The sequence below is a fragment of the Equus caballus genome, chromosome 1 (assembly GCF_041296265.1).
Source record: "Equus caballus isolate H_3958 breed thoroughbred chromosome 1, TB-T2T, whole genome shotgun sequence".
NCBI lineage: Eukaryota > Metazoa > Chordata > Mammalia > Perissodactyla > Equidae > Equus > Equus caballus.
The window spans coordinates 138,476,956-138,503,537 of NC_091684.1; the positions used below are offsets into that span (position 1 = coordinate 138,476,956).

The 26,582-nt window shown below is 39.9% G+C and overlaps 1 protein-coding gene across 3 annotated transcripts in view; it reads left to right on the plus strand.

The window, feature by feature from the left end:
* Positions 1-26,582, plus strand: part of AAGAB (alpha and gamma adaptin binding protein) — a 47,844-nt gene that overhangs the window by 6,458 nt on the left and 14,804 nt on the right. For 2 of the 3 annotated variants that reach the window (XM_001496758.6, XM_070270086.1), the window contains exons 2-5: positions 8,508-8,698; positions 8,833-8,929; positions 9,487-9,576; positions 12,520-12,603. In XM_001496758.6, the coding sequence (XP_001496808.1) occupies positions 8,508-8,698; positions 8,833-8,929; positions 9,487-9,576; positions 12,520-12,603 (462 nt within the window). The remainder of the gene's footprint in view (positions 1-8,507; positions 8,699-8,832; positions 8,930-9,486; positions 9,577-12,519; positions 12,604-26,582) is intronic. The other variant, XM_070270095.1, reaches the window with a different exon arrangement.

A 26,582-nucleotide genomic window follows, 5' to 3' on the forward strand; every position in this document is an offset into this window, starting at 1 on the left:
ATTTTCCGCACAGCGACCTGAAGGCTGGTTCTACATAGAGGTGAGGAAAAGTATTATCATGCTTGGATCAAAATCAGTGTGCCCAGAGCTGGAAAATATGTGCTCATTTGGTAATAAACAGCACTGTTATGTGACACAAGAGAATTGCCGTTCTGTCTGAATTCTGCTCGGGTTTCCAGGACTTTTGTGGGGGGAAAAATTTGTGAATCAAGCACTGAGTTCTACCTTCTTCCTAGCTGTCTGACTTTAAGCAGGTTAACTTTTCATTCCATAAATATTAACCAAATGTCTCTATGTGTGCCATCATTTTTCTAAGTGTCTAAAACATGTGCCTCAGTCATGTGCCTCATGAGTAAAGTGAGGGCATTTTCTTCCAGCTTCCATGTTTTTTAGCAGCTTTATTGAGGGGTGATTTAAATGCCATAAAATCCATCTGCTTTTTAAGTGTAGAACATTTCTGTCATCCTAGAGGGCCACCTTGTGCTATTTGCAGTCACTCCCCATGCCTACCCCCACTTCCAGCAATCGCTAATGTACTTTCCGTCTTTTTTGCCTTTTCTGGACATTTTTTATAAAGGAAATTATATAATATGAGGTCTCTTGTGTCTGACTTCTTTTACCTAGCTTAATCTTTTGGAGATTCACCATGTTGTAGCACATACTTCATGTTCCGTTGTGTGGATATGCCTCATTTTGTTTATCCATTCATCATTTGATAGACATTTGAGTTGTTTCTTCTTTTTGGCTGTTATGAATAATGCTGTTACGGACATTCTAAGAGACTATTATACTATTTTAAGAAACTGTCAAACTGTCTTCCAGAGTGGCTGCACCATTTTACATTCCCTTCAGCAGTGCATGATGGTTCCGATTTCTCTACATTTGTGACAGCACTTATCTGTATTTTTGATTATAGCCATTCTAGTGGGTGTGAGGTAGTATCTCATTGTGGTTTTAATTTGCATTTCCTTAATAACTAGTGATGTTGAGAATCTTTCCATGTGCATATCGTCCATTCATATGTCTTCTTTGGTGAAATATCTGTTCAAATCTTTTGCCCATTATTAAATTGGGTTTTTTGTTTTCTTATCAATGAGTTATAAGAGTATTTTATATATTCTGGTTACAAGTCCCTTATCATATATATAATTTACAAGTATTTTCTCGTATTCTGTGGCCTGTCTTTTCTTTTTCTTGATGCTGTCTTTTGAAATGCAGAAGTTGTAATTTTGATGAAGTCCAGTTTATCAATGTTTTCTTTTTTCATGATCTTTGACGGTGTGTTGCCTAATCATGATTTGACCCTTCTTGAAGGACCTATTGGATACTGGGATGTTGGATCTGTTAGCTTTGTGGTTTTTCCAATGGACCAAGCTTATTTTCAATATTTGAATACAAGGGCTTCATAGTAAATGTTCTTTATTAAACTTTGCTCTGTTTTGCAAAATTCATCTCAACCATGTTTACCTTCTTTCAGAGAGAGTTAGCGTCTGCTGCAGATACTGTCGTCATCCTGAGCAGACTGACATTTTCTGTTGAGGTTTTTATTGCTTGATGCTGATTTGTTTGGAAAAATTACCATTTGAGTATAAAAATTACTTTCATCTTATAATTGTCCTGTTTAGGCTTATGTGTTCTTTTTTCCAGAAAACCAGCATTCATAAATTATTTTCAGAGCATCTAAGATTAATTTCCAGATAATTTTTGTGGTTGAAATAATTAAAGAAGACATTTGAGATAGATTTTATCAGATGCAACTGGAAGGCATTTATGTCTGTGGTGGGAGGTTGTGACGCCTGACTGGAAAGGCTAGTTTCAGTTCTGTGAGAAAGAATAAAACCGGCTTTGCATTCTAGAACTTTTATTTTGTTTCATGAATACAATTAAGTCAGTTCCAAAAGTTCTTTGCATTAGATCAAGGTTTCTCGATCTTAGCACTGTTGACATTTTGGGCTGGGTAATTCTTTGTTGTGTGGGGCTGTCCTGTGCAGTGTAAGATGTTCACCAGTATTCTTGGCCTCAGCCCACTAGGTGCCAGGTAGCATCTCCCCACTTGTGACAACCAAAAATGTCTCCAAAAGTTGACATGAGTCCCCTGGGGGGCAAAATACTTCCCCATAAAGAACCACTGCTTTAGATGTATGCCTAGAACTATGATTTCGAGTAGATGAGTAACAGTAATGGAATCAAAGAAGCGTGTCGTCCCCCTCCCTCTCCCACCCCAAGATGGGTAAGAATTGTCCATCGGCTGTGCGGTGGGTTTGATGAAGTGGTCTTTGCATGCAGCCCGCAAAACTTAGAGGCTGGTGGTTCCTCCTTGGCCCTTGTGAAACACTTCCCCGTATTCCCTCTCCCCTTCCTCCCAGCTTCTTTATGTTCTTTTGTGCATGTTTGTCTCTCACTGCGTTGAAGGTCTTCTAAGGGCAAGCAGAAACCACGGACCCCCCTTCCCCGATTATTTTAAGATAAAGCTGTGGTGACCCGTTCCAGATGGCTATTGGGAGAAAGTAAACTTGAGGAGGAGGAGGAGAACTGAGTTGGATTTCCTCTGCTTCAACTTTTAAAACTTTTCCACTGTGATATAAAAAGCCCAAAAGCATGTGGAATGTGAGTTTAGAGTATGAGCAGAGAGCGGGAGTGTGTGAGGAAAAGGTAATTAAGTGTTGTAAGCAAACCAGAATTGCTGTCCTCTTGTTAAAGCGGTGGGCTGTTGCTTTGGCTCAATCCAGTTCTTCCTCCCTCAGCAACTTAATGCTGCTCCAGTGCTGACCTGTCCTGTAGACTGAAACAAATCTTGCATATACGTGCACCAGGAGGCTGCAGGATGATGACTCAGAGAATCACAGAGAAGGATTTCCCGGCGTTTGTGTAAAGCCCCAACTTGGACGTCGCCCGGTTTTAACCTTTTAATGCCATGTGGGCTACAAAGGCCGTGTACATTGCAGCACCGTGATCTACTCCTAGTCCTTGGGGAATAATCTGTCAGTTAAAGACTGCTACAAAGTATTTGACAGAGCTGCATCCACCTTGTATGACATTCTCAGGAAATTGTAAACAGTTGCAACAGTGTGGAGCCATTGTGATTTTTAAAGGGCTTGCTTTGCCCTTCCTTGCTAGTTAATGAAAACCCTGGCTTTCATATTTTTTCCCAAATCACATTTCGCTCAGTTCTTTTCTTTCATAATGGCTACTTTCCCCTTCAACTGACGTCAGACTTTGCTGCCTCCTGTAATTTTCCTAATTGCTTTCTCTTCTGTCTCAGTCTCTGCCTTAACAATGGAAAAGAAAAATATGAGAAGGCGTATTTGGGGAAGGGAGGGGCAGAGCAGTTTAAAAGAAGTGGTTATTTCCTAATTGTAATGTTTCTTACGAAGTCTCCTCCATGTGTCTCTAACCTACCCTCTTGTCAGTAGTGCTGTCACATATGCAAAAACAGAGCCGGGAAGGAGGAAGGGAACATGTACTGAGGGCCTACTGTGTGTCCAGCGCCCCCCTAAGCTTTCTTATGCATTGTGTCACTTAATCTCCAAGAGGCCATATGAAGAGTGGTGTCCCCATTTGCAGGTGAGGAAATGAGACACAGAGGGTTAATTTGTTGTTGCTGCAGAGCAGTCGAATGCAGGTCCATCTGAGTCCAGGTCCGTGCTGTCTCTCTTCTATAGCCTCTTCTGTTCTGGTTAGTACTAGCGTCACAAAGGGAAGGGAGAGGCACTTCGGGTCCCCCGGAGAGGGGATGCTGTGAAAGACTCGTATCTGGGTGGGACGTTATGACATCTGGCTGGAGAGGCAGTTTCAATTCTGTGAGAAAGAATACAACCAGCTGCATTCTCAGAAGAGTGCTGGTTTCTGGAAGGAGCATCTTGATTTGAGGTGGCAGCAGTCACTTCCTTCACGTAGAAAATGTGATTTAACCACTGGACAGTTTTTCTTCGAAGAGAATGTCATGATTAGTTAAGTGTACATTAGTTCCTCCAGTATTAAAAATGCCCTTAATTCTAGTGCTAAAGGAGATATGAATAATCCACAATAAGTATCAGTGCTCTTAGCTTGGAATGCACCTGTTTGTCTTTTTGGCTGGGTGGGTAGGTGAGGGTAATATATATGTGTGTGTATTTGTGTGTGTGTGTATGAAAACAGATTATTTGTGGTGTTTTGGGAATTCACCTTAGAACTTCAATCCGCTTCCTAATTCGTGCTCAAGGGGGTATCACCTCTTACTGATTCTGAGCCATAGAAAGCTAGCTGCCGGCTCACTTTCATTTGATTGCTTCCCACATTGACGCCTCCTCTGGAGAGGGGACTTAGGACGGCGGGAGGGGTGCAGAGGGAGTGGTGCAGAGCGGCCGGCGGCTGAGAGGAAGAGGGAGTCGGGGGTGGGGGACTGGAGCGCCTCCTTGGCGTGGAGCTTCCTTCCACTCTCTCAGCTCCTTTTCTCTAACTTGCCCTGTGCGACTGTAGGGACATAAGTTCACCAAGGAAGTGAGAAGGTCAACAGGAGTTGATGGCTGTGTGAAACAGTTCCTCAAATGGGGAAGGAGATTTATTCTTGCACTTAAAACTGGGGGAAAGGTTATACTTGCTACTGGAACCGGCTTGACGTTTAACTTCTCGTCTGAAAACACTACAAATTAACTATTTTAAGCTGTGAAACCAAGTTTGTAGTAACAGACCTGGCAATTAATCACCTAGTGTTTGTCTCTTAAAAAATGATGTATTACAGCTCCACCAGGTGGCTGCCAACAGTGTGACTGAGACAGGCCAGCATCCACCAGGAGGAGGGAGCAGCTGCTCTTGAATTTATTTGTGCATCTTTTTGACTGCACTAAAATCCAGCTTAGTGAAGGGCACAGAAGGGAGACCACGGCAGGTTTTTCTAGGAGGGCCGTCTGGCAAAAACCCCCACAAGATCACTATGACTCACTTTTGACACATAAATACCCAAAACCCGTAGACAGTTTTCTGATGGGTTCACTGGGCTGCAGGCTCATATATTCTGGTGCCCTCGTTCTGGCTGTTATTTCTGGTTTTCGTAAAAGGGCAGAGGATGCCGTAGGCCCGTAGGTTGGTTTTGGCTTGTGACCAGCAGACACTTAGTGTGATCTAGCTCACATGCTAACTATCGTAACGTGCAGTGCATCACAGTGTCGTAGGAGAGCATGCTGGTGGCCTGGATTCTGTTTTAGGCTCTGCTCCTGTTAAGCAAGTGGCTTCTTTTCTGTGGCCCTCAGTTTTTTCATCTGTGAAAGGAGTGTATTGTACTGGCTGATCTCTAGAAACTCTTAGCCATGTGCACAAGCGTTGGAGTGACTTTTGTTTTAATTTGGAAAAGAATAATCTTGCTAACCATTTGAAACCTAAATAGAAAAGATGAGAGAGAAAAGCTGTGTTCAGTGTAGACATTTACATTTTTTAAATTAAACTCTACATTATGATATTGATGATAAGAACTAGAATGAGGCAGTCTTCACTGTTCTCTTTCTGGTTCTAATATGGCACAGATGTGATAATAAAGTCCATATGCAGCCTCATTGAAAGGATCTGATTAGATGTAAAATGTTAAAAATAAAATCTGATAAGTAAATTGAGCTATCAGGTTGTTTTAGGCAGCACAAAGAATAAAAAAAGAAAAAACCACCCAACTACTGAAACATTGAAAGGTGAAATTCATTTTCCAACTTATTGGTTCTCTTCTCATCTAGGTTTAGAGAAAAGAGAAAGGAATAGCTTCTTTCTCTGTGTTAAGTAAATTTACCTAATCATTTGAAAATCAAAGACAATATAAAATTGAAATTTTAAGAGCTGGGAGTAACACACATTGTTCTCTTGTATTCTGAACATTGATTAATAAAATGAACTTCCCTTAATGGGTCCAGATAGTCCAAATTGCAGTTAGTATCTATTTTAATTGATTTTATTTTTTCATGTTAGTTGAAGACACTGATTTGAAAAAAAGCATAACCCAAATTTTATTCCAGTTTTTAACATCACAACCAGGTTAGGAAACATCAGGAACTGATTATGGTGATGGTTGGGAGTACTGGCCCCATGCTCTGTACTGTACCCTCAACAACAAGTGAATTCATTATGTTACTCTTTGTGCTTCCCCCCTTTAAAAAAAATAGTCAATTTGTTATTTTAAAAGATTACCCATGAATGAAGACTGATTCCATATGGTGGCTCCTCCTACCCATTAAAAAAAGTCGGTTTATGCATCTTTGGCTGCTCTCCTTGGTCTAGTTTGCCTTTGTCCATATGCCTTCGGCATATTGCTGTGCCACCTGCTTGACGTTTGGAATATTAGCTTTGAATGCAACATAGGCTTTGATCTAGGAGTCTTTTTCCTCTGAGACATTTCCATGAAAACAGGATCTTTGATTTTAAGAACTTCTGTTTTCTTCCTGCTTGTTTCCTCCCTAAACTTGTTGTAATGCTCTGTGAGGGACGTTGCAGCTGGTTGCTAGAGAATTGGTTGATAATTAATAAAAGATTATGACTTTAGGGAGAAATTAAGCAGAAAGAACTGCTGATTTCTGAAAGGGACAAGGTAAATTCAGATTTTCAAATCTTGGCACAGACCCTCTTAATTTAAGAATAAGAATTCTGGTTTTGATGAAAAATTGTAGAAAGTTAGTATCAAAGTGTAACTTGTGTCAAAGGTAAAGTCTTAAATTTATTTTACATTTAGTTTTTTTAGTTAAAAAGGTTTCATTTTCAGCAGGCTAGTTCCTCCTAATAACCACATGATGAAAGTTTAACAGTGAAAAGTATGCACGTATGCACACATACACACATGCATTATGTATTATTATATATTATTCCTAGCAGGCTTTTGGACTAAATTATTTCCCCACATCTTTTTGTTGAGCAAAAACTGTGGCACTATTCCAAGTATATAATCTTAGCTCTGGAATTTAAAATTTAACTTCTAGTTTTCTGTGTCCTGCTAATTGTGAGTTTGAGGAATATTTTTTATATTCATTTTAGTATACATTGAAAAGGAGTTTGTGGCTATTTTGCTGTATCTTCTTTTTTTTTCTTTTCTTTTTTTTAAAGATTGGCACTTGAGCTAGCATCTATTGCCAATCTTCTTTTTCTTTCCTTCTTTTTCTCCCCAAAGCTGCCAGTACATAGTTGTATATTCTAGTTGTGAGTGCCTCTGGTTGTGCTGTGTGGGACACCACCTCAGCATGGCCTGATGAGTGGTGCCATGTCTGCACCCAGGATCCGAACTGGTGAAACCCTGGGCAGCTGAAGTGGAGCATGCAAACATAACCACTCAACCACAGGGCTGGCCCCTGTATATTCTTTTCTTTTCACTTTCTTTTGAGGAAGATTAGCCCTGAGCTAACATCTGCCACCAATCCTTCTCTTTTTGCTGAGGAAGATTGGCTCTGAGCTAACATCTGTGCCCATCTTCTTCTACTTTATATGTGGGACACTGCCACAGCATGGCTTGCTAAGTGGTACATAGATCTACGCCTGGGATCCGAACCAGCGAAACCCGGGCCACTGAAGCAGAGTGCATGAATTTCACCACTGTGCCACTGGGCTGGCCCCTTGCTGTATATTCTTGTAATAACCCAATTAGTGGCATGTCATTTTACTTCTCTAAGCTCGTTTTCCACATCTGTATAAAACGGAGGTTGTGGGTATGGGCATCAGAGATGGGAGTTTAAATTAGAACAATTTCTAATGTTTCTTCCAGTTCTAAATATTGTATGACATTATGGAAGCAAAATGTTTCTGTGGTTCCATGACCACATCTATATTTCTTCATCATTGACTTGGCTTTTCCTGTACGAATTTCATTAGTTATAGCCATGCTGCACATGGGTTTCTGAAAGATTTAGTTATATTCTAAATCATTTAATTTGCTTGGCTATTATATATTTAAAATTTGCCAGAAGTGTCTTTGTCAAACAGGAATTTGAGCTGGCTTTCAAAGAATCTAAACAAGGCTGAATATAAATGGACTTGAGGTTATTTATCAGTATCCGTTCTTTTATTTCATTAGTTGAATTAATGTGTAGGCATTTGGTCCAAGGAGTATGTGTAGGTCTTCCATTTTAATGGTGCAGCCTTACTGCTGTCCTCCTTTTAGCTTGCAGTAAGTACAAAGTAGTTACAAATTCTTGAAGATTATTGTAATCTTCCATTTCCCATGAAGTATGTAAGCAATAAAATAAATACAGCCATTATTCTTTCTCTTCTCCTTGCTCTTTTCTGGGTGTTTGGTTAGATGACTGTTTTGTTCTCTACTATTATCTAATCTAGTCACAGTAATTTTTGTGTTCTTAAAGAAAAAAGCCAATGAATTAAATTATGTCACCATTACTTTTACAATCAAATGATCGGAGAAGAAAATACCCTAATAAATGGGAGGCCCTTTGAAATTCTTGCATAAAGAGAAGCAGCCAAAGTATCATACTGATCTGGTATCTTACCGAGAAAATTGACCAGTATATTGGTTTTACCCTTTCCATGGTAATGTTGTGTCATTTATTTAGATATCCTTGGAACAGAAGATCTTACTGTGGAAGTGACTGCCAATGATGCTGTGAGATTTTATCCCTGGACCATTGATAATAAATACTATTCAGCAGATATCAACCTATGTGTGGTGCCAAACAAATTTCTCGTCACTGCCGAAATTGCAGAGTCTGTCCAAGCATTTGTGGTTTACTTTGACAGCTCACAAGTAAGATTTTGTTTTCCATGGACCTTAAATAAGGAATTATTTTGTGCTTTCTTTTTTCCCCCTACATTTTCTGTGAGTTCCCTTAACGTCCCTTTTCCTATTTTTGTTTGTGTGTTTGTTTTTCCTCCCTCTAGAAATCTGGTCTTGATAGTGTTTCCTCATGGCTTCCACTGGCAGAGGCATGGTTACCTGAGGTGATGATCTTGGTCTGTGATAGAGTGTGTGAAAATGGTAAGGCACTCCAGTGGGGTGGTAGTTGTTGGTACATAGGTTTGCCATTCCTTGGTGGACAGAATATATTTGTTTCCTTAACCTAGAACAGTACCTCTCATGTGACTTTATTACTTTATAAAAATATTTTCTTCTATTTCTCTTTGGAATCTTGCAATATTTACATTTAATTTAATTTATTTATTTTCTGAGGAAGACTAGCCCTGAGCTAAGATCTATGCCAGTCTTCCTATATTTTTGTATGTGAGTCACCACCACAGCATGGCTGATGAGTGGTGTATGTCCACGCCCAGGATCCAAACCCACAAACCCAGGCCACCGAAGCAGAGTGTGCTGAACTTAACCACTACACCTTGGGGCTGGCCCCTACATTTTACTTTTTGAGAATGGACACTTTGGGTTTGAGAAATCATTTTTTGTATATTACTTTATTTTGGATGCCTTTAGAATAACATTGACGTTAAGGGTAACACTTTGAGATTTGTGGAGAGTATTGCAGAAATATTCATGTTTTATTTTATTTTTACTTACAGACATTCTTTTGCATATTATTTTAGGTGTAAGCCGACAAAAAGCTCAAGAGTGGTGTATCAAACATGGGTTTGAATTGGTGGAACTTAGTCCGGAAGAGCTGCCTGAGGAGGACGGTAAGTATTTAAGTGCCAGGAGAAAACATGCCTTTGGATTTAGATGTGAGAGATTATTTTAATTCAGGGAAGAGGAATCAAAGTGAAATTCAAAAAACATTTTTTCCCTAGCTGTTTGAAAATATTTGTGCAGAATCATCCATATGGTCTTAACTACCAGTTGAATAATTCGTTTATTTGATTTTACCACCTATTTTAGGACTTCTGAAATTTTGTTTTTCTTATGGATAAAGGTAGAGGATTTCTACCTTAAATCTTCTTCATTTCCCCAATCTCTTATCATTTCTCCACTGCCAAAAAAGGAGAGTTTGACCTATATTCCTAAAGTTTATATTCCTTATTTTGAATTCTTAGCAACCTAAGGCTGAATTCCCAGAAATCCAGGGGGCACGTCAGTCCTATTGGTATGTCTTTTGGACATTTGAAACCAGAAATACACACAGAATGCCCTTCCCTGGGGTAGCTCTGCACTTACCTGCCTTCTGATACACTCTGGGCCTTCTGTTTCTCCCCTCTTCTTTCTCCCTCCCCTATTCCTCTTCTCATCTTTTTCCTTCCAAGTCCACCTGTGCTGGCTGCTGTGGGATCTACCAAGAGAAGACAGGTTTGAGCCCAAGAAAACCTTATAGTCTGATACAAGAGACAAAACATGTATACAAATAATTGAATCGCCAGGTGGAATGTCATAAGTATTATAAAAGAAAAATATTGATGCTGTGGTATTTTAGAGATGGGAGAGGTTATTTCTGTTTAAAAGTTCAAAGAATTTGTTGGCACTGTGACCTCTCACGTGTCAGCTGCTCCGTGGAGAAGAAATGGACAAGGTACTGGCCTTGTAGAAGAGGACTGGGAGGGAAGTGGCACTGATAAGAGGCCAGTTCTTGGGAGAGACATTCTAAGTAGAGGCAACCAATATGAATTAAAGTAAATAGATAGGATATAAGTAATCATTACATGAAACCGTTATTTTTTTAAAAAAGGAATTAAGAAACATTTTTCTATATTCTGGCTTATTTAGAATTTTTCCAAAATGTCACATTTGGGACTAAAAGCCTGGCAGAGAAGAGGAGGACAAAAATGAAATAAAAAGGCTGATTTTTCTCCCTGTACATTTTTAAGCATGTTGAAAATTAAGTACAATTTCTCCTTCCATGTTTTTCAAGGTCTCATAAAACTTGTGCCCTGTTTTGTGTTTGTGAGCTTGTGTGTAATCACTTATTTCTGGCACTAGAATTTTCTTCCTATAGTCCTTGAGAGTCAGCATTTGAGTCATTTATTTAAGACTGTTTTCGTTTTGGAATCTCATCTCCTTTATACCACTACACTTCTCCCTGCTCCTTGTGTGAACAATGTTCTTGTATTAATTCAGTGTAATCTTAAAATAGATTTTTGACATACCGTCTTTAGATAAGGTCACTGAAACCTTCCTAGAGTTTTTTAATACAATCTATTCCCAAGCTGTATATCCTTCTTCTTCATCTGCATATATTATTTGAACATCAGTCTAAGACTTTATGCTAATTTATATTTAATTTCATCTTACTTGTTCTGGCTTTTTATTTCAGACCATATTTTTGGTTCCTGGTTATATCATCTGAAGTATTAGTTATTCTTTCAAGAATTGAATCATTCATAGTTAAGATAAACATGGCTTTTATTTCTTCATTTAAACGTTGATGGTGATAAACTCATCTTTATAGAGTATTTTCAGTTTAATGCTCACCATGTTTCTGTTAGGTTGGTAGGTTGGTATTCTTTAAAGAGATTCATCAATCCGTCAGTTACTGCCTGCCTACTGTCTTTCAGGCGCTGTGTTAGGCATTGGGAATAATGAACTCTATAAGACATAATTCTTGCCTTCACGGAGTTTCCATCTAGAGGGGAAGGTTACACCAGTAAATCATCACTTCCATTGCATCTGTCCTCTAGGAGAGGTGTGCACAGAGTGGTGTCATCCTCACTTTTCTTTGAGAACAGCATAGGCGAGTTGCCCTTGATTAAATAGCTAGTAAGTTATAGAGACTGCGTCCAAATTCAGATCTTCTGACTTCTAATTCTGTGCTCTTCCACCCAGGGCCAGGCCACTGGAGACAGGTTCTTTGTGAACTGTGCTCTGTACACCCTTAGGAGACTTTTCTCTTTCAACTACATGAAAACTATTTCTCCCTTTGTTTTCTGTATGCAGTCTTAGAGTAATTATTATCTGAAGCAGCTCCATTTCCTTTGTTCACACTCATATCTATAGTGTAGCAAAGAATACCACCTTTTTATTGGTATGCTAACGGGGATTACTGCCCTATTGTTTTGAGTAGTATCAATTAAATTCCAGAGTCAGGATAGTACCAATATTAAGTTAACTAAACTAAGTTGTTATTGTTGTTTTTTTAATAACCCTTTGCTTGTCTGTTATGGTTATAGTAATTTCAGTTCTCACTCTTAAACTATCTTTTTCTGATCAAGAAATTGTTCCCTAAATATCTATTTTAAACAATAATTATTACTCTATGTTTGCCAGGAGAAGTTAGGGCATTTACAGGATTTTATAGCATGCTAAGGGGACCATTCCTGCCTTCAGGAAACTCATTATCTATAAATAACCAAGATTGGTATTTCTAGTACTATCCCAGGATTGTGTAATTAATGGAAACTAACATTTTCAGGAGAATATGAGTGGATTCCATTGGTGAGGTAATGGGGATGACTTTATTATAGAAACCTTTTATAGTGTGTGTTTATTTCATTGTTTTAGTTTCTAGAATATTCTTATCAGAAGCTCTGAGCCCTGTATATGCTTTATTCTTTTCCTTATTACGTAAGTTGCAACGTGAAGTAACAACTAAATAAGCAAGATAATTAAGCCACAGTTATTTAAAAATATGGTTAGGGGGATATATGTATGTATAATTGTGTGTATAAATATATATATTTCCCCTCCCTGATTAGATGACTTCCCAGAATCTACAGGAGTAAAGCGAATTGTTCAAGCCTTGAATGCTAATGTCTGGTCCAATGTAGTGATGAAGAATGGTAAGTAACTTGGGACTAAAAGCCCCAAGGAGTTTTTTTCTTCTGTTCCTTGTAAGTTTTAAATTATTCACATATATGTGGAACCATTAGGATTCTATGAAATCTATAGATTTGTTCAATTTTAAATTCCCACTTGAAGGAAGAGCCAAAAGTAACATTTCTAAGAAATTTTAATATATGTTTAATTGTTAATTCAGTAATTTAGAGCTTGCCTATAATATGCCTGGCATTGTCTTTGGCTTTAAGAAATACCCCCAGAATTGTAAAACATGAACCCTGTCCTTCAGGAGCTCATAGTCCAGCTATGGAATCAAAGTGTGCACTTTTAAAATGCTGGGTAACTGCAAGGCCATCTTTGATGAGTGCAGAATGACTGGTGCAGCAGTAAATGCATAGAGGTCAGAGATGTGGCCTTTGCTGTGGGCTTGAGTGTATAGAGAGAGCTTCAAGGTGAAAGTGGGTCTTGGCAGGAGTCTTCATGAGATGGTCAAGATTTGGGTTGGTGCAGGGGGAGAGTGACAAGCAGGGGAGAAAGCATAGCATCAAGAATAATGGTTGTATTTTCCAGGGTCACTAGGAAAACCTCACTTAGCAGCTGGAGCTAGCTTAAAAGAGCTAGGCAGGAGAATCTGGGCTTTTTCGTGTAGGAAATGGTGAGTCACTAGAGATTTTTCACAAGAGAGTGATGCAAAGAAGTTAGCATCTTTCAAAGGTTAATGTCATGGTGGTGTGCAGGTGAGTTTGGCACCTGAACCAGGTAGAGGTAGAGTCTAAAGTCAGGGAGACCGGGCAGCTGTGGCTGCAGCTCAAGAGTGAGGTGCTGGGGCCCGGGCTGATGTGGCAGTGGCCGCGAGGTGGAAAGCTAGGTCTGAAGTGCAGTCTGAAGGGGGCAGGCTAGTTGGCACACATTAGCCTCTTGTTGTCTGTATTAGTTTGCTGAGGCTGCAGTAACAAAGTATGACAAACTGGAGGCTCAGAACTACGGGGATTTATTCTCTCACAGTTCTAGATGCCAGAAGTCTGAAATCAAGGCGTCAGCAGGGCCATGCTCTCTCTGAAGGTGCTAGGGCCTTGCAGGTCTCTTCCAGCTTCTGGTAGTTCTTTGGCTTGTGGCAGCATAACTCCAGTCTTTACGTGGCATTCTCCCTGTGTGCCTGTTTGTGTTCAGATTTCTTCTTTATATAAGGGCAATAGTCGTCTTGAATTAAGGGCCCACCCGACTCCAGTATGGCTTCATCTTAACTAATTAGATCTACAAATAAGGTAATATTCTATTTCCAAATAAAGTAACATCCTGAGATATTGGAGGTTAGAACTTCAACATCTGAATTTTAGGGGATACAGTTCAACCCATAATATAGTCCTTTAGGAACTGCTGCCTGTATAGTGTTTTTTCGGTCTTGTAACAATTGGCTGCCTCACCAGGTATGCTATGCTAGGTGAAACACTATAGAAGGGAATGAGAAAAATCATATTTACAGTGAGCTTACCCCATCTTCCCTGAGATCAAGGGTCAGGTGGAAGATCAGTTTATAGAAGTAGAATATTTCATCTTAATTTTTGGTCGACGCTTGAGTATTCAGTGAGATTGGGGCTCCTTAGTTTGCCTGAAATCTGATCTAACTCAGGTCGTCATGGGAGAAGCTCCTTCTGGCATAGTACGATACTCCTTCCTCCTTTTCTTTCCTTCTCTCCTTCCTCCTTCTCACTTTATTTTTTCTAGGGGCAATCTAATGTGTCTGTTGCATTGAATTGCAAAGATAGTAGATTTTATTTTTTTGCAATAGCAATCAAAATAAGGCCCTGATAGATCTAGAAAAGATAAGGAGATTTTAGCGTATGTTGTCATCTCCCTGTTATCAAAACAAACTCAAGTTGAGGCTTGGTCCTTCCCATTGATTCATCCAGCAAATCCTTGTTGAGCATTTATCATAGTGAGGCATCGCTGTAGACTGTCTTCATTCTAAAAATATATTTAAGGTATGGTACATAAACTGGATCAATTTGGAATAAAATTATATTCAGTGGTGCTCGTTATATTTATGAGGACTATTTTCAGAAAAGCTTATCTGGCTTCAATCACTTTTTGACAAATCTGTCCCCCTGGTTCATATGTTAAAGAAGTATGGCCTTGTCATTTACATTTATGGCTATAAATTCAGAAGCTGGACTGAAAACACTGTATTACTTTGGAATTATGGTCAAAGATATTTTCTGGAAAAATGACATTTTACTTGTTTTAGACGTTAAACAGTGTTCTTAAGAGAACTGCAAAGCAAAGGGACATGCTGTGGATTTCTCATGGTTCTTTGCCCTGAAGTATCTTTTTCTTCTTCTTTTTCTCTACAGTATTGGTACATTCATTTGCCGTCAGTCAAAAACCAAAAGATTGCCATTAGCTTAATTCCATTAAGAGGATCCTTGCCTATGTGGTATGAAGGAAACTTAACTATCTTCTCTCTAGGAGGAGCCCTAGATATGGAAATACAGTGAAGTGACATTTGGATGCAACCCAGCTCTTAGGAAGTGTGAAGGACATCCTTGAATAGCTCCACATTTTAGATACGAGACAAGTCTCTGTATGAATATGTGGTGGGTCATGTTACTCTTCCGGGGTGACCTACCTCCTGTCCTTTGCTTTGGGGGTGGTCTGAGTGCCCAGTGAACTGCACCTTACTCTCAGCATCCTTTTCTTGAATGTTGTCTGCCAGCAAGTACTCAGACTGGTTTATTTGTTTGGGGGGGGTCTCAATCTTTTCTACTTTTTCTCTTTCATCTCCCTCCCCACTTTTCTCTTTCTCTCCTTTTACTTTTCTCTTACTTTTTAAAAAATTGTGGTTAGGGGCGGCCCCATGGCTGAGTGGTTAAGTTCGCGCGCTCTGCTTCAGTGGCCCAGGGCTTTACCGGTTCAGATCCTGGGCGCAGACATGGCACTGCTCATCTGTTGAGGCGGCGTCCCACATGCCACAACTAGAAGGACCCACAACTAAAATATATACAACTACGTACTGGGGGGATTTGAGGAGAAAAAAGCAAAAACAACAAAAAAAGATTGGCAACAGTTGTTAGCTCAGGTGCCAATCTTTAAAAAAAAAAAATTGTGGTTAAATATACATAGCATAAAATTTACCATTTTAACCACTTTTAAGTGTATAGTTCAGAGGCATTAAGTACATTCACATTGTTGTGCAGCCAACACCACTCAAAGCTTTTTAAACCAAAAAATTAAGTCAAAAAGTTGGTTGGCAAATTAAAGAAAGATATTAAAGGTATTCTTTTTTTTTCCTGAATATTCAACCAATTATTTAATGAAAGAATAAAGTTTTACATAAGATTTTAGAGAATAGTAAGAGAGATAGCAGACCTAATTAATTCCAGTGTTCCTTAACATGATCTAAACCTCTAAAGACAGTGCCAGTGAAGAAAAGTGTTAAAGGCCATCTCATTCACAGAGATGACATGATTTTAATCAAAATGTTAGCAACCCCAACCCAGAAATACATAAAAAGAGTTTATCATGACCTAGTTGGGTTATTCCAAGAACACAACATTCTTTAATATAAGAAAAATCTATTTAAATCACCACATGAACAGATTATGGGGGGAAAAAGCATATGATTATGGCAATCAATGAAAAAAGCATTTAAAAACTTCAGACTCTATACAGAGGGGAGAAATAAAGAAACTGAACAAATTAGAAATGGAGTCCTGTGGCAGAAATTGAGCACATGTAAATAGTGAATACCGTACTGAGTGTGACACAGGGAAACGTAGACAGTGGTGCCATCACCCACTTTGAGGACACTAACAACTGATTTTTTGTTATTTTTGTCAGAAAAATTACTATAGTCATGACTGGTCCTTTGAGATTATTACATCGCAAATTACATAATCTCCACTAATTATTTGGAATTATGTATTATCTATTTAGTATTTATCAAGCAGTAATGGAACACTGAGGTTATGCCCTGCCAGGCTTTAGTTTTTACTGATTCAGAAAAATACTAGTTTGAAACTGTTTTAAAAGATCCATTTTAAATGTACTCAGTTTGAAGAAACAATTCTAGTTCTAGTAAGGACTATGAAAATTTAGGTGTTATGACAAATAGCCCTGAAAATGTACCAATCTGACTAGGGTTTTACTTTTTTGCAGTTTATTGGCCACTTGGCATTCAAAGGCCAAATACTTCATCTGAAAATCTAGTTAAGTAAACACTTAGAAATGAGTAGCTTCCTTTCTACCCTCCCCCAAGATAAAGTATGTTTCCTAAATGGGAATTCATGATTTAAGTGAGTGGCCAGCTCACTTCTTTGCTTATTACAAGTCTGAACAATTTACCCGGTCATAGAATATCCTAATAACTTTTTGCCTCTAGTCTCTTCCTTAAAAATTAATAATGCACAAACCACCAAAGAAAAGATAGATAAATAGGACTTCATCAAAATGAAAAACGTTCATACTTCAAAGGACACTCAGGAAAGTGAAGAGATAACCCTCAGAATGGGAGAAAGTATTTGTAAACCATATGTCTAATAAGGATCTAGTATCTAGGATGTATAAAGAACTCATAATTCAATAATAAGAAGACAATAACCCAGTTTAAAAATGGCAAAGGAGTTGAATAGACATTTTTCTAAAGAAGATACACACATGGCCAGTAAACGTGAAAAATGCATAACATTGTTAGGCATCAGGGAAATTACAAGCAGGATGAGGTACCACTTCACCCCCACTAGGACGGCTGCAATCAAAAAGAGACAATAACAAGTGTTGATGAGGATATGGAGAACTCTGAACCCCTATACGCTGCTGGTGGGAATGTAAAATGGTGCTGTGGCCACTTTGGAACAGTAGTAGTTGCTCAAAAAATTAAACCATATGGCTGAGAATGTCCATTCATAGGTCTTATACCCAAGAGAACTGTGAAGACATATGTCCACACAAAATCTTGTACACACATGTTCCTAGCAGCATGATTTATAATAGCCAAAAAGTGGAAACAGCTGCTGAAAACTAAATGTGGTATAGCCATACAATGGAATATTATTCAACTGTAAAAAGGAATGAAGCATGGATGCGTGCTACAAGGTGGATGAATCTCAAAAATGTTATGCTAAGTGAAAAAAGCCAAATACAAATGCCACATAGTTTATGATTCCAGTTATATGCAATGTCCAGAATAGTTAACTTCATAGAGACAGAAGGTAGCTTAGTGGTTCCCAGGGGGTGGGAAGAGGGGTTACTGCTGGGTACAGGGTTTCTTGCTGAGGTGAGGAAAATGTTCATGGGATTAGATAGTGGTGATGGTTACACAACTTTATGAATATACTAAAAACTACCGAATTTTACACTTTAAAAAAGGTGACTTTTAGAATGTGTGAATACTATCTCAATAAGAGGGAAGGAGTACCGCTAATGATGATAGTAATGGTAGAAGGAAGAGAGGTGGTAATCATACTCATAGCAGCTGCTTACATACATACGTTATCTTATTTAATCACAATATCCATGTGAGTTAGGCTTAAAGAGGTCACGTGATTTATTCCAGGTTATGTAGCTCATCAGATCTCAAACTTGTTTGCATATTGGAATCACCTGGGCAACTTTAAAAAGTACTGCTGCCTGAAACTCACTCCCAGAGACTCTGTATTAATTGGTGTGAGGTGTGGCCTGGGCATAGAGATTTTTAGAATCTTCTCCAGGTAATTATCCCAAGGTAATTATAATATGCAACAAAGTTTGAGAACCACTAATATTAGCTGTTAACTATCAAAGCCCTAATTGAACGTGGATCTGTATAATTTTGAAGTCTTAACCACTATAACACGTAGCCTTATAAATTACTATGTTGTAATGAAATTTCTCCTTTATTGCTGTTTCTCTGAAGAGACAAGTGACAGTTTTCAGTCCTAACATTGCCGCTCAGCTATGTGACTTTAGGCAGATGTCATTCTGTCTGAGCTGTATTTTCAGTCTGGGAAGTGAGGTTGATCTCCATCCCTGGCTCCCTGCTCTGGCTGTACATTTGAATCACCTGGGAAGCTTTTACAACCTGTGCTGCCGGGCCTCACCCAGACCATTTATTTCAGAAGGGAGGGGCAGCTATAGTATTTTGTAAGTGCCTCAGGAATTCAAATAGCAGCCCTGGTTGAGAACCTCTGACATGGATGACAGTGATTGAGTTCTAACTTGTAAGAGCCTGTGCTTAATCCATGGGAGTAAACTAGGCATTTTGAAAGCTGCATTAGCCCTGACTGACTTGCTTTCTCCCATTTCTAAATCATGTGGTATTTGCAAGTCACTTCTCTGATTTACAAAGCCGGAGGAAAGAGACAGGACTGTGCCCAGTGTGGTCACCTAGAGGCAAAGGTGGGAAGAGTGGGCGCTGTCCTCCAGATTTCCTAGGTACTTGTCTCTAGTATGGGCTAGTATCCTGACAAGGTCGCCAGTGCTTCTATTAAACAATCTGCCTTGAGATCTGAAAGCAATAATACAGGCTTTCTAAGTAGCTAATTGTCTAGGGGCATAATTGAGACCATAGTTGTATTTGGGCCATTTGAGGTTTTCTTCTGTTGACCTCAAATCTCTCTCTGGTCCACATTTAAGATCTGGTTTCAAGTGTTCATTTTTTCATTCAAAAAAATATTTGTCGAGTACTTTTTGTGTGTCAGGCCTTGGTCTGTGTGCTTTGGATACGCCAGCGAACAAAATGTCTGCCCTTGTGGAGTTTCCCTTCTGGGGAGGCGGTAGTCACTAGACAGTACAAGTCATGGGTATGTTGGAAGATGGTAAGTGATATGAAAAAAGTAATAAAGCAGGGTCAAGGGTGTTGAGATTGTTGTGTTGATTGCCATATTACATAGGATGGTCAAGGTAGAGCTTCTTGAGAGCTTGCGGTTTGAGGAAGGAGATGAGATAGTTTGCCATCTGGGTATGTGGGAGAAGAGCATAGGGGCATAGCTACAGCAGAGGCCCTCAGGTGAAAGTGTGCCTCATGTGTTTGAATAATAGCGAGGAACACACTGTGGCTGAGGAAGGGAGAAGGTCAGAGAGATAAGGGAGGACCAGATTATTTAGGGCTTTGTAGGCCGGTACTTTCACATTTAGTCAGAGTCAACTGGGAACTGTTCCAGGGCGTCGAGCAGAGAGTGACATGATCTGACTTCAGGTCTAAAAAGATCACTCTGGCTGCCGTGTAGAGACTAGATGGTGGAGGTGAGGAGGAACCAAGATGATCTCTTCGGAGACTGTTGCAGTGTTCTAGGTGAGAGGTAGTGGTGGCTTAGATCAGAGCTGTAGCCATGGAAGGGTTGAGAAAAGGTCAGATCTGGATATATTTTGAGGTAGAGCCAGCATGATTTCCTGCCAGTTTGGATGTGGGGTATGAGAGAAAGAGAGCTGTCAAGGAGGACTCTGGGATTTGGGCCTGAGCAATTTGAAGGAGAGGTTGCCATCAGTTTCAGTGAGGAAGCTACAGATGAAGCAGACTTTGAGGGGCAGGGTGACATATCATTAATTCAGTTTTGGACATGTTAACTTTGCGGTGGCTACTAGATAACTTTGCGGTGGCTACTAGACTTCCGAGTGGAGATGTCAAGCAGACAGTTGGATAGATATGTAGAGTTTGGGAAGAGAGGCATATACATGGCATTTAAAACCTTGAGCCTGGATGAGATGACCAAGGGAGTAAGTGGACAAAATAAAGAGGACCAAGGACTCAGCCCAGGGACATTCCAACATCGAGAGGCTAGGGAGAAGAGAAAGAACCAGCAGAGGAGACTGAGAAAGGATGATCAGTGAGGGAGGAGAACCAAGAGTCTAGAGTCCTAGAAGCAAAAGTCAAGTGTTGTCAAGGTGGAAGGAGTGGTCCGCTCTGCCAAATGCTGCTAATAGGTCAAGTAAGAAGAGAACTGAGGATTGACCTTTGGATTTAGCAATGTGGAGGTCTTTAGTGACCTTGAAGAGGGTAGTTGCGGCGAAATAGGTTTGGGAGGAGAGAAATTGGAGATGGTGACTATAAACAACTTGAAATTTTTGCAGGATAAAGGAGCAGAGAAATAGGTGGGAGCTACTGAGAAGAGTGTGGTTGATTTTTTTATTGTTTTAAGATGAGAATAAGAGCAACATGTTCGTAGGCTGAAGGGAGAGCTCCAGTAGAGAGTGAAAATCTGATGAAGGAGGAGAGAGAAGGGAGAATTGCTGGAGTGACGACCTTGAGTAGGTGAGAGGGGGTATCAGTGGCCGGCTTGGCTTTGGATAGGAGGAGGAAAGTAAATCTGTCGAAAGAGCCTGGAAGAGTGCATGTGGGTGCAAATGTTGCTGGGTGGGGAGATGTGGTATGGAAATCTGGAAGTTTCTTCTGATGGCTTCAGTTTTCTTAGTGAAGTTGGAAGCCAGGTTAATCAAATGAGACAGAAGAAGGAAGTAGGGTTAGGATTTGAGGAGAGAGAAGAAAATGTGAAAGTCATCTAGGAGAGAGAAGATAAACCTAGGGATGTAAATAAACTATGATTGCCAGATAGCATGAAGGGGCCCACTTGAAATTTGGTATGATAAATTAAAAGTGAAGCAGGCAGCATGGCTCTGTGTGTGTGTGTGTGTGGGTGTGTATGTATGTGTATGTGTGTATTCCCCAGCTGCCTTAAGCTGCATGGGCGCAGCCATGGAATGATCAGTTGTGCTTTTACCAAGCATGGGTATCACAGCAAGAGAGAGGCAAGGGATTAGATAGTATACCTGAAAGATTAATTAAAATGATTGGCTGTGGAATTTAAGCTGGGTAAGAAAGGGAAAGAGAAATCAATGGAGAGAAGGTCAGTGAAAAGGTGGTAGTTTTGAGGTCCCAGTGGAATTGAAGGATAGTTGGTTTGAGGTATAGAGGAGTGAGCTGGAAAGAGAGGTTGTGGTCTGAGAGTGGGATGCATGAAACTGAGATTATGGAGGGGTTGTAGTTATTGATCATAATAAGGTCTTCGGGTCTGACCATGGGAATACAAGGCTGAAGTCAAGTAGAGGGCAACATCGGTAAAACAAAAATTCAGTTAACTGAGAGTCAGATTTTTGGAAGGATCATCTGTGTGTGTATTGAACTTGCTAAGAATTCAGACAGAAGTAGTATTAGACAAAATGACAGTTAGCCAGTAATTAAAACTGTGACGAAATGAGGGGGAATGGTTGGGGGATCTGTTGGATGATGGTAGCAAAACGTCGACACTTGGCTTCAAATAAAGATAGACTGTGTGAGGTTATCAGTAGACTTTTATATTTAGAGGAGATTTTAGAAGTAATTTAATCCCATGATTCTCAACTGATACCCACTGGATGTAGGGACGTGCATATCCAATGCTGCAAACACCCTCTGACATAGTTGCTTGGCTCCCATTGATGGTCATGTTAACTAGTACGCCAGTATTACCAGTTGGTTGGTAGGATGACGTTATGTCTCAACTGCCTTGGGATAGAAAACTGTTAGGGACTTTTGAACTAGTCTGTTCTATCCAATGCAGGAATGGCTTCTATAGCATCCTTGCCAGCTGATCATCCACCCTTTTTGGTTGAATACTTCAAATAAGAGGTACCGCAATACTTTGTGAAGCAGTCTTAGAAGCACTTAATTGCATAGAGAAATCAAAGAACTGTCCTGTTAATTCTCAGCAGATAGGATATATTTTTATGCTGCTAGTTTGGGGAAATAATATTTATTTTACTTTGTGTCGTAGAGCTGAGAACAGTGGCGAAAATTGTCTCTCTCGATGTATTTTCCTTCCTTCTCCCGGTTATTGGCTTTCATTTTGGTCAGTCTTCCTAGTTTTCCTAGGAGGTGAAGAAAGTTCCAACAGAAAAGAGTTAGCTTAGGGCTACTGAAGTGAACAAAGGGGTGGCAAGAATGGAGATCATCTAAAGTAATAAGTTTGGAAAAACCAAAGCTGAGACGTGATATAATTGGAATACATAGTATAAGGTATCTATAGGGTAAATAGGACTTGATTTCCCAAATTCCAGAAGGTAATTTATTGGAGAAAACATTACACTAAGAGCTGATCCAGGCAGAAAATAGATATGGCTCAAAAAGAGGCGACAGTGAATTCTCATGAGTGACAGTTGTACCTAATTCAAGTTGGGGAGGTATTTGGCCTAAACTTTTAAGACTGTTGTCTTGGAGAGCAGTCATGTTTTTCTTTCCAGTATTTTTTTGTGCAATACTTTCTCTACCAAGTCTTGTACTGGCTGGGTTGACTCAGATTATATGTTCTTGAATTTTATAGAATTTAATAAGGGGCATTGTTTTGTTTGGTATGATATTGTCTATGAATTAGCCAGGTGAAGGCATTTAGAACGCAGAATCTCCATGCATGCATCTGGTATGATGACTTCCTTTTATAGATGGGGAAAATGAGACCTCAGGGAGGAGAGGTGACTTGCCCATTTTCACACAGTGAGTCAGTAGCTAAGGTGGGAGCAGAGGGCAGGTCTCCTGACCAGGAGTGTTGTGTGTTTTTCCATTACAGTGTGTTGATTTACGTTATTGGTTGGTTAGAGAAGGGAACACGGAGCAGTTAAATGATTTACCCAGGCTGCATGGGAAATTATTGGCAGAGCCAAAGGAGTTCATCCCCTACAGAACCCCCTCAGCCTAGGTGTTGAGGCATGAGTAAGGTTTTAATGAGACAGGCTGGAAGTAATGATCATATCTGAGATTTTGGACTTTTTTACTTATTGCATTTTAAATAAATCCTTTGTAAAGGGCTGTCTGAAATGGTGTTGATACTAACTCAATCCCATAGTTTTACACTTAATCCAAAGTACAGGTATGGCTCCTGGAGAGTTACTGTAATAAATATTGATGTATTACTTGTGAGTGAAAGAGAGTTCATTTTACATTATTTTACGTAGAGTCACACGGATTATTCTCTTCAGTTTGAGTTAAGACTCTTATTTGTACGTGCTAGGTGCTCAGTTAATGTGTTTTTGTTACTTAATTTCAGATTATAAAAGCAAACAGGTTAAATTATAGTACTACAGTTGCAGGCAAATTATTATTCCAGAAGGAGATTATAGTTTATTTATTTATATTATTAAGAGTATTGTGAATCTTTCTGATACAGAGACATAACTTCTGGGTTAACCTGTAATAACCTAGTTTTATATTCTTGGCTCTACCAGTGTCTTGTTTCATAAGCTGAACCATGTGTTCTTAACAGGGCGTTATCTCCCCAAAGGGATGAAAATTGACTTGGGGGTGGGGGCAAAAAATGTTGCTCTTTTTATGTATAAAGTGCAGCTATACATATAATATGTAAACATATAAAGTATATCTGCGATATTAATATTTCAGTGGGGAGAGTGCATCACAATTAGGAAAAAATATCTAAAAAGGCCCTGAGGGGAGTGTGTCTTTTCCCCCAGTTCCTGGCACAGAGCTCCTAAAGTAATACAAGAAATTAATATTTGGTTTTTGTCCTGGCTCCTGAAACAACTTCAGAGCAATAAATGTGAAAGGAGCATCTTTTGTTGTTCAATAACAAGCCCCTTTCAGCCACACCTGAGTTCATGTTAATAAAGTGACTTTTGGAAAGCCCCTAAGGTTGGGGGCTGGTTATCAGGGGAACCAACTATGTGATTAGAGGGTTGGAACTTTCAGCCTCACCCCCTGACCTCTGGGGAGGGGAGAAGGCCTGGAGGTAGAGTTAATCACCAATGGCCAATCATTTAATCGATCATGCCTAGTAATGGAGCCTCTATAAAAACCTTAAGCACTGGGGTCTGGAGAGTCTCCAGGTTGGTGAACACGTTGAGGTGCTGGGAGGGTGGCGCACCCAGCTGCCTTGGCCTATGCATCTCTTCCATCTGGCTGTTCCAGAGTTGTAGTCTTTTATAATAAATTGGTAATCTAGTAAGTAAACTGTTTTCCAGAGTTCTATGAGCTGTTCTAGCAAATTATCAAACTTGAAGAGGGGGTCATGGGAACCCCGATTTATAGCCAGTTGGTCAGAAGTACAGGTGACAACCTGAGACCTGGGATTGGTGCATGAAGGAGGGGGAGCCTTGTGGGACTGAGCCCTTAACCAGGGGGGTCTGCACTAACTCTGGGAAGTTAGTGTCAGCATAGAGTTAAATTGTAGGACACCCAGTTGGTGTCCTTCAAGAACTGGAGAATTGCTTGGTGTGGGAAAACCCACACACCTGCGCCCAGAAGTGTTGATTATGAGTAGAGAAGGAAACAGAAGTTTTTCCTTTAGGGGGCTATGATGAAAATGGTTGAAAAACAGGGAGCTGAAGGATCTGGTTGTACTGAGCTCTGCCTTCAAGGAAATCCCCGGGTATCATTGTATGCATTGTAAAGGTCGGACTTCTAGGGAAGTCACAGTTTCCACTACATGCGTGAGAGCAGGACTTCAGATGGCCCAGGAAATGAAGTGGTTACGGCTGTCTTTACAATTAGGCTGTGCTTTTTAGCTGTCTCCATCCACATCAGTTTGCTCACTGTATAACCTTTCCTATACTGTCTGCCTTACATTTCCTCCACTTGAAAGTCTGGCTGTGGCTCAGGGAAAGGGAGGGTAGATAAAATCTCAGCTGCCTGCTTGAGTTACCCTCAGCCCCTGTCAGAGCAGGGCGTATGGCTGTGGAGACCTACCATTTGAGTCTGTCTTTTATAATTTGATAATGTCCCCTTATCTTCGTGAAAGGAGAAACGGTGGGTCAGTGTGAGTCCACCCCGCCGACCCCCAACCTTTTTGTCTCTGGTGAGACCTTTCCACTTGTCTGGTACATCAGAAACCCTGGTTGCAAAGCACTTTATCATTAGATGATCAAGCATCATGCTCAGTACTGTGCCTTGAACTTGGGAGGCACTTGGTAAATAAGACTTGATTTTAAGGGCAAGGAAAAGAAGATGGTTAGTAGAAGCCTGATGAGTTGCTTTGTTTTGGTTTTTCAGATGAAGTTGTCACTTACTGTTTCTCATAGGAAGGTGGCATTGTACACAGTGTCCGTGTTTAAATTGTCAGTTTAGTGTTACCCCAAGGCCCCCATCCCAGGCTTTGTCACCTGAGCACCGATGAGGGCTGCACTCCTGGCTCTTGGGTATTCAGTGGACCTTTGTGCAAATAGCACCACGGAGTGAAGGGCAAGGAAGGGAAGTTCTGTGCTCTTTCACCGTTTCTAATCAGTGAGGAGGGATTAGACTAAACACACATTACAGACTTGTGACTGTGATCCCCCAGTGGTAAACAATAATTGTAGAGTTTGAATTTCAAAAGCCCTGAGAGTTTACTTTCAGTTTATCTATTATAGTTTAATCTTCAGTGATGCAGGTGGGCAAGGATTAAGTGAAATTTTAATAGTAGAAACAACAGTTCTTTCATATGGTAGTTTTCTATATTCCTATTATAAATGCAAAGAATTGATCATCTAGTAATGTATGTCCCCTGAATTTACTTGGCAACAAGAGGCCATGGCAGAAATCCCAGATTCCAGTTTAAGGAATCATTTGCAACTGATGTACACAGGATTGGTAAGAAATGAGTACCAAAAACACAGGGTCTGTCTTCTCCCTGATACCTGGGCTACTCTCCTGAGAATGTAGATGGCTAATGCCTTTAATGTAATTTTTTTTAAGAAGGAGTAAAAAGTTACTAAATAAAAATTTGAATTTAATGTTACAGAAAATAAGACAACATCAATTTACTGAGAGGAAGAATGGTTAATGAGGAGGGTTCTCGTGGGGTCTGTCTCTGCCTAGGCGATGTTGGGAAAATGGCATCATGTCTCTGGACCAGTGTCCTAACCCTAGGATAGAGTAGAAATATAGCAACGTTGCGTTCTATGGAATTGAGCTCCTCGAGTCAGAGTGAGTTTTATCCCAGTGCCTGATATTGTGGAACCGAAAGAATGATTTGAATAATCCCTGACACTTGTCTAACTGTGAATGTTGTGGTCAAAAATAAAATAAATAAGACATATTAATTTCTGTGTG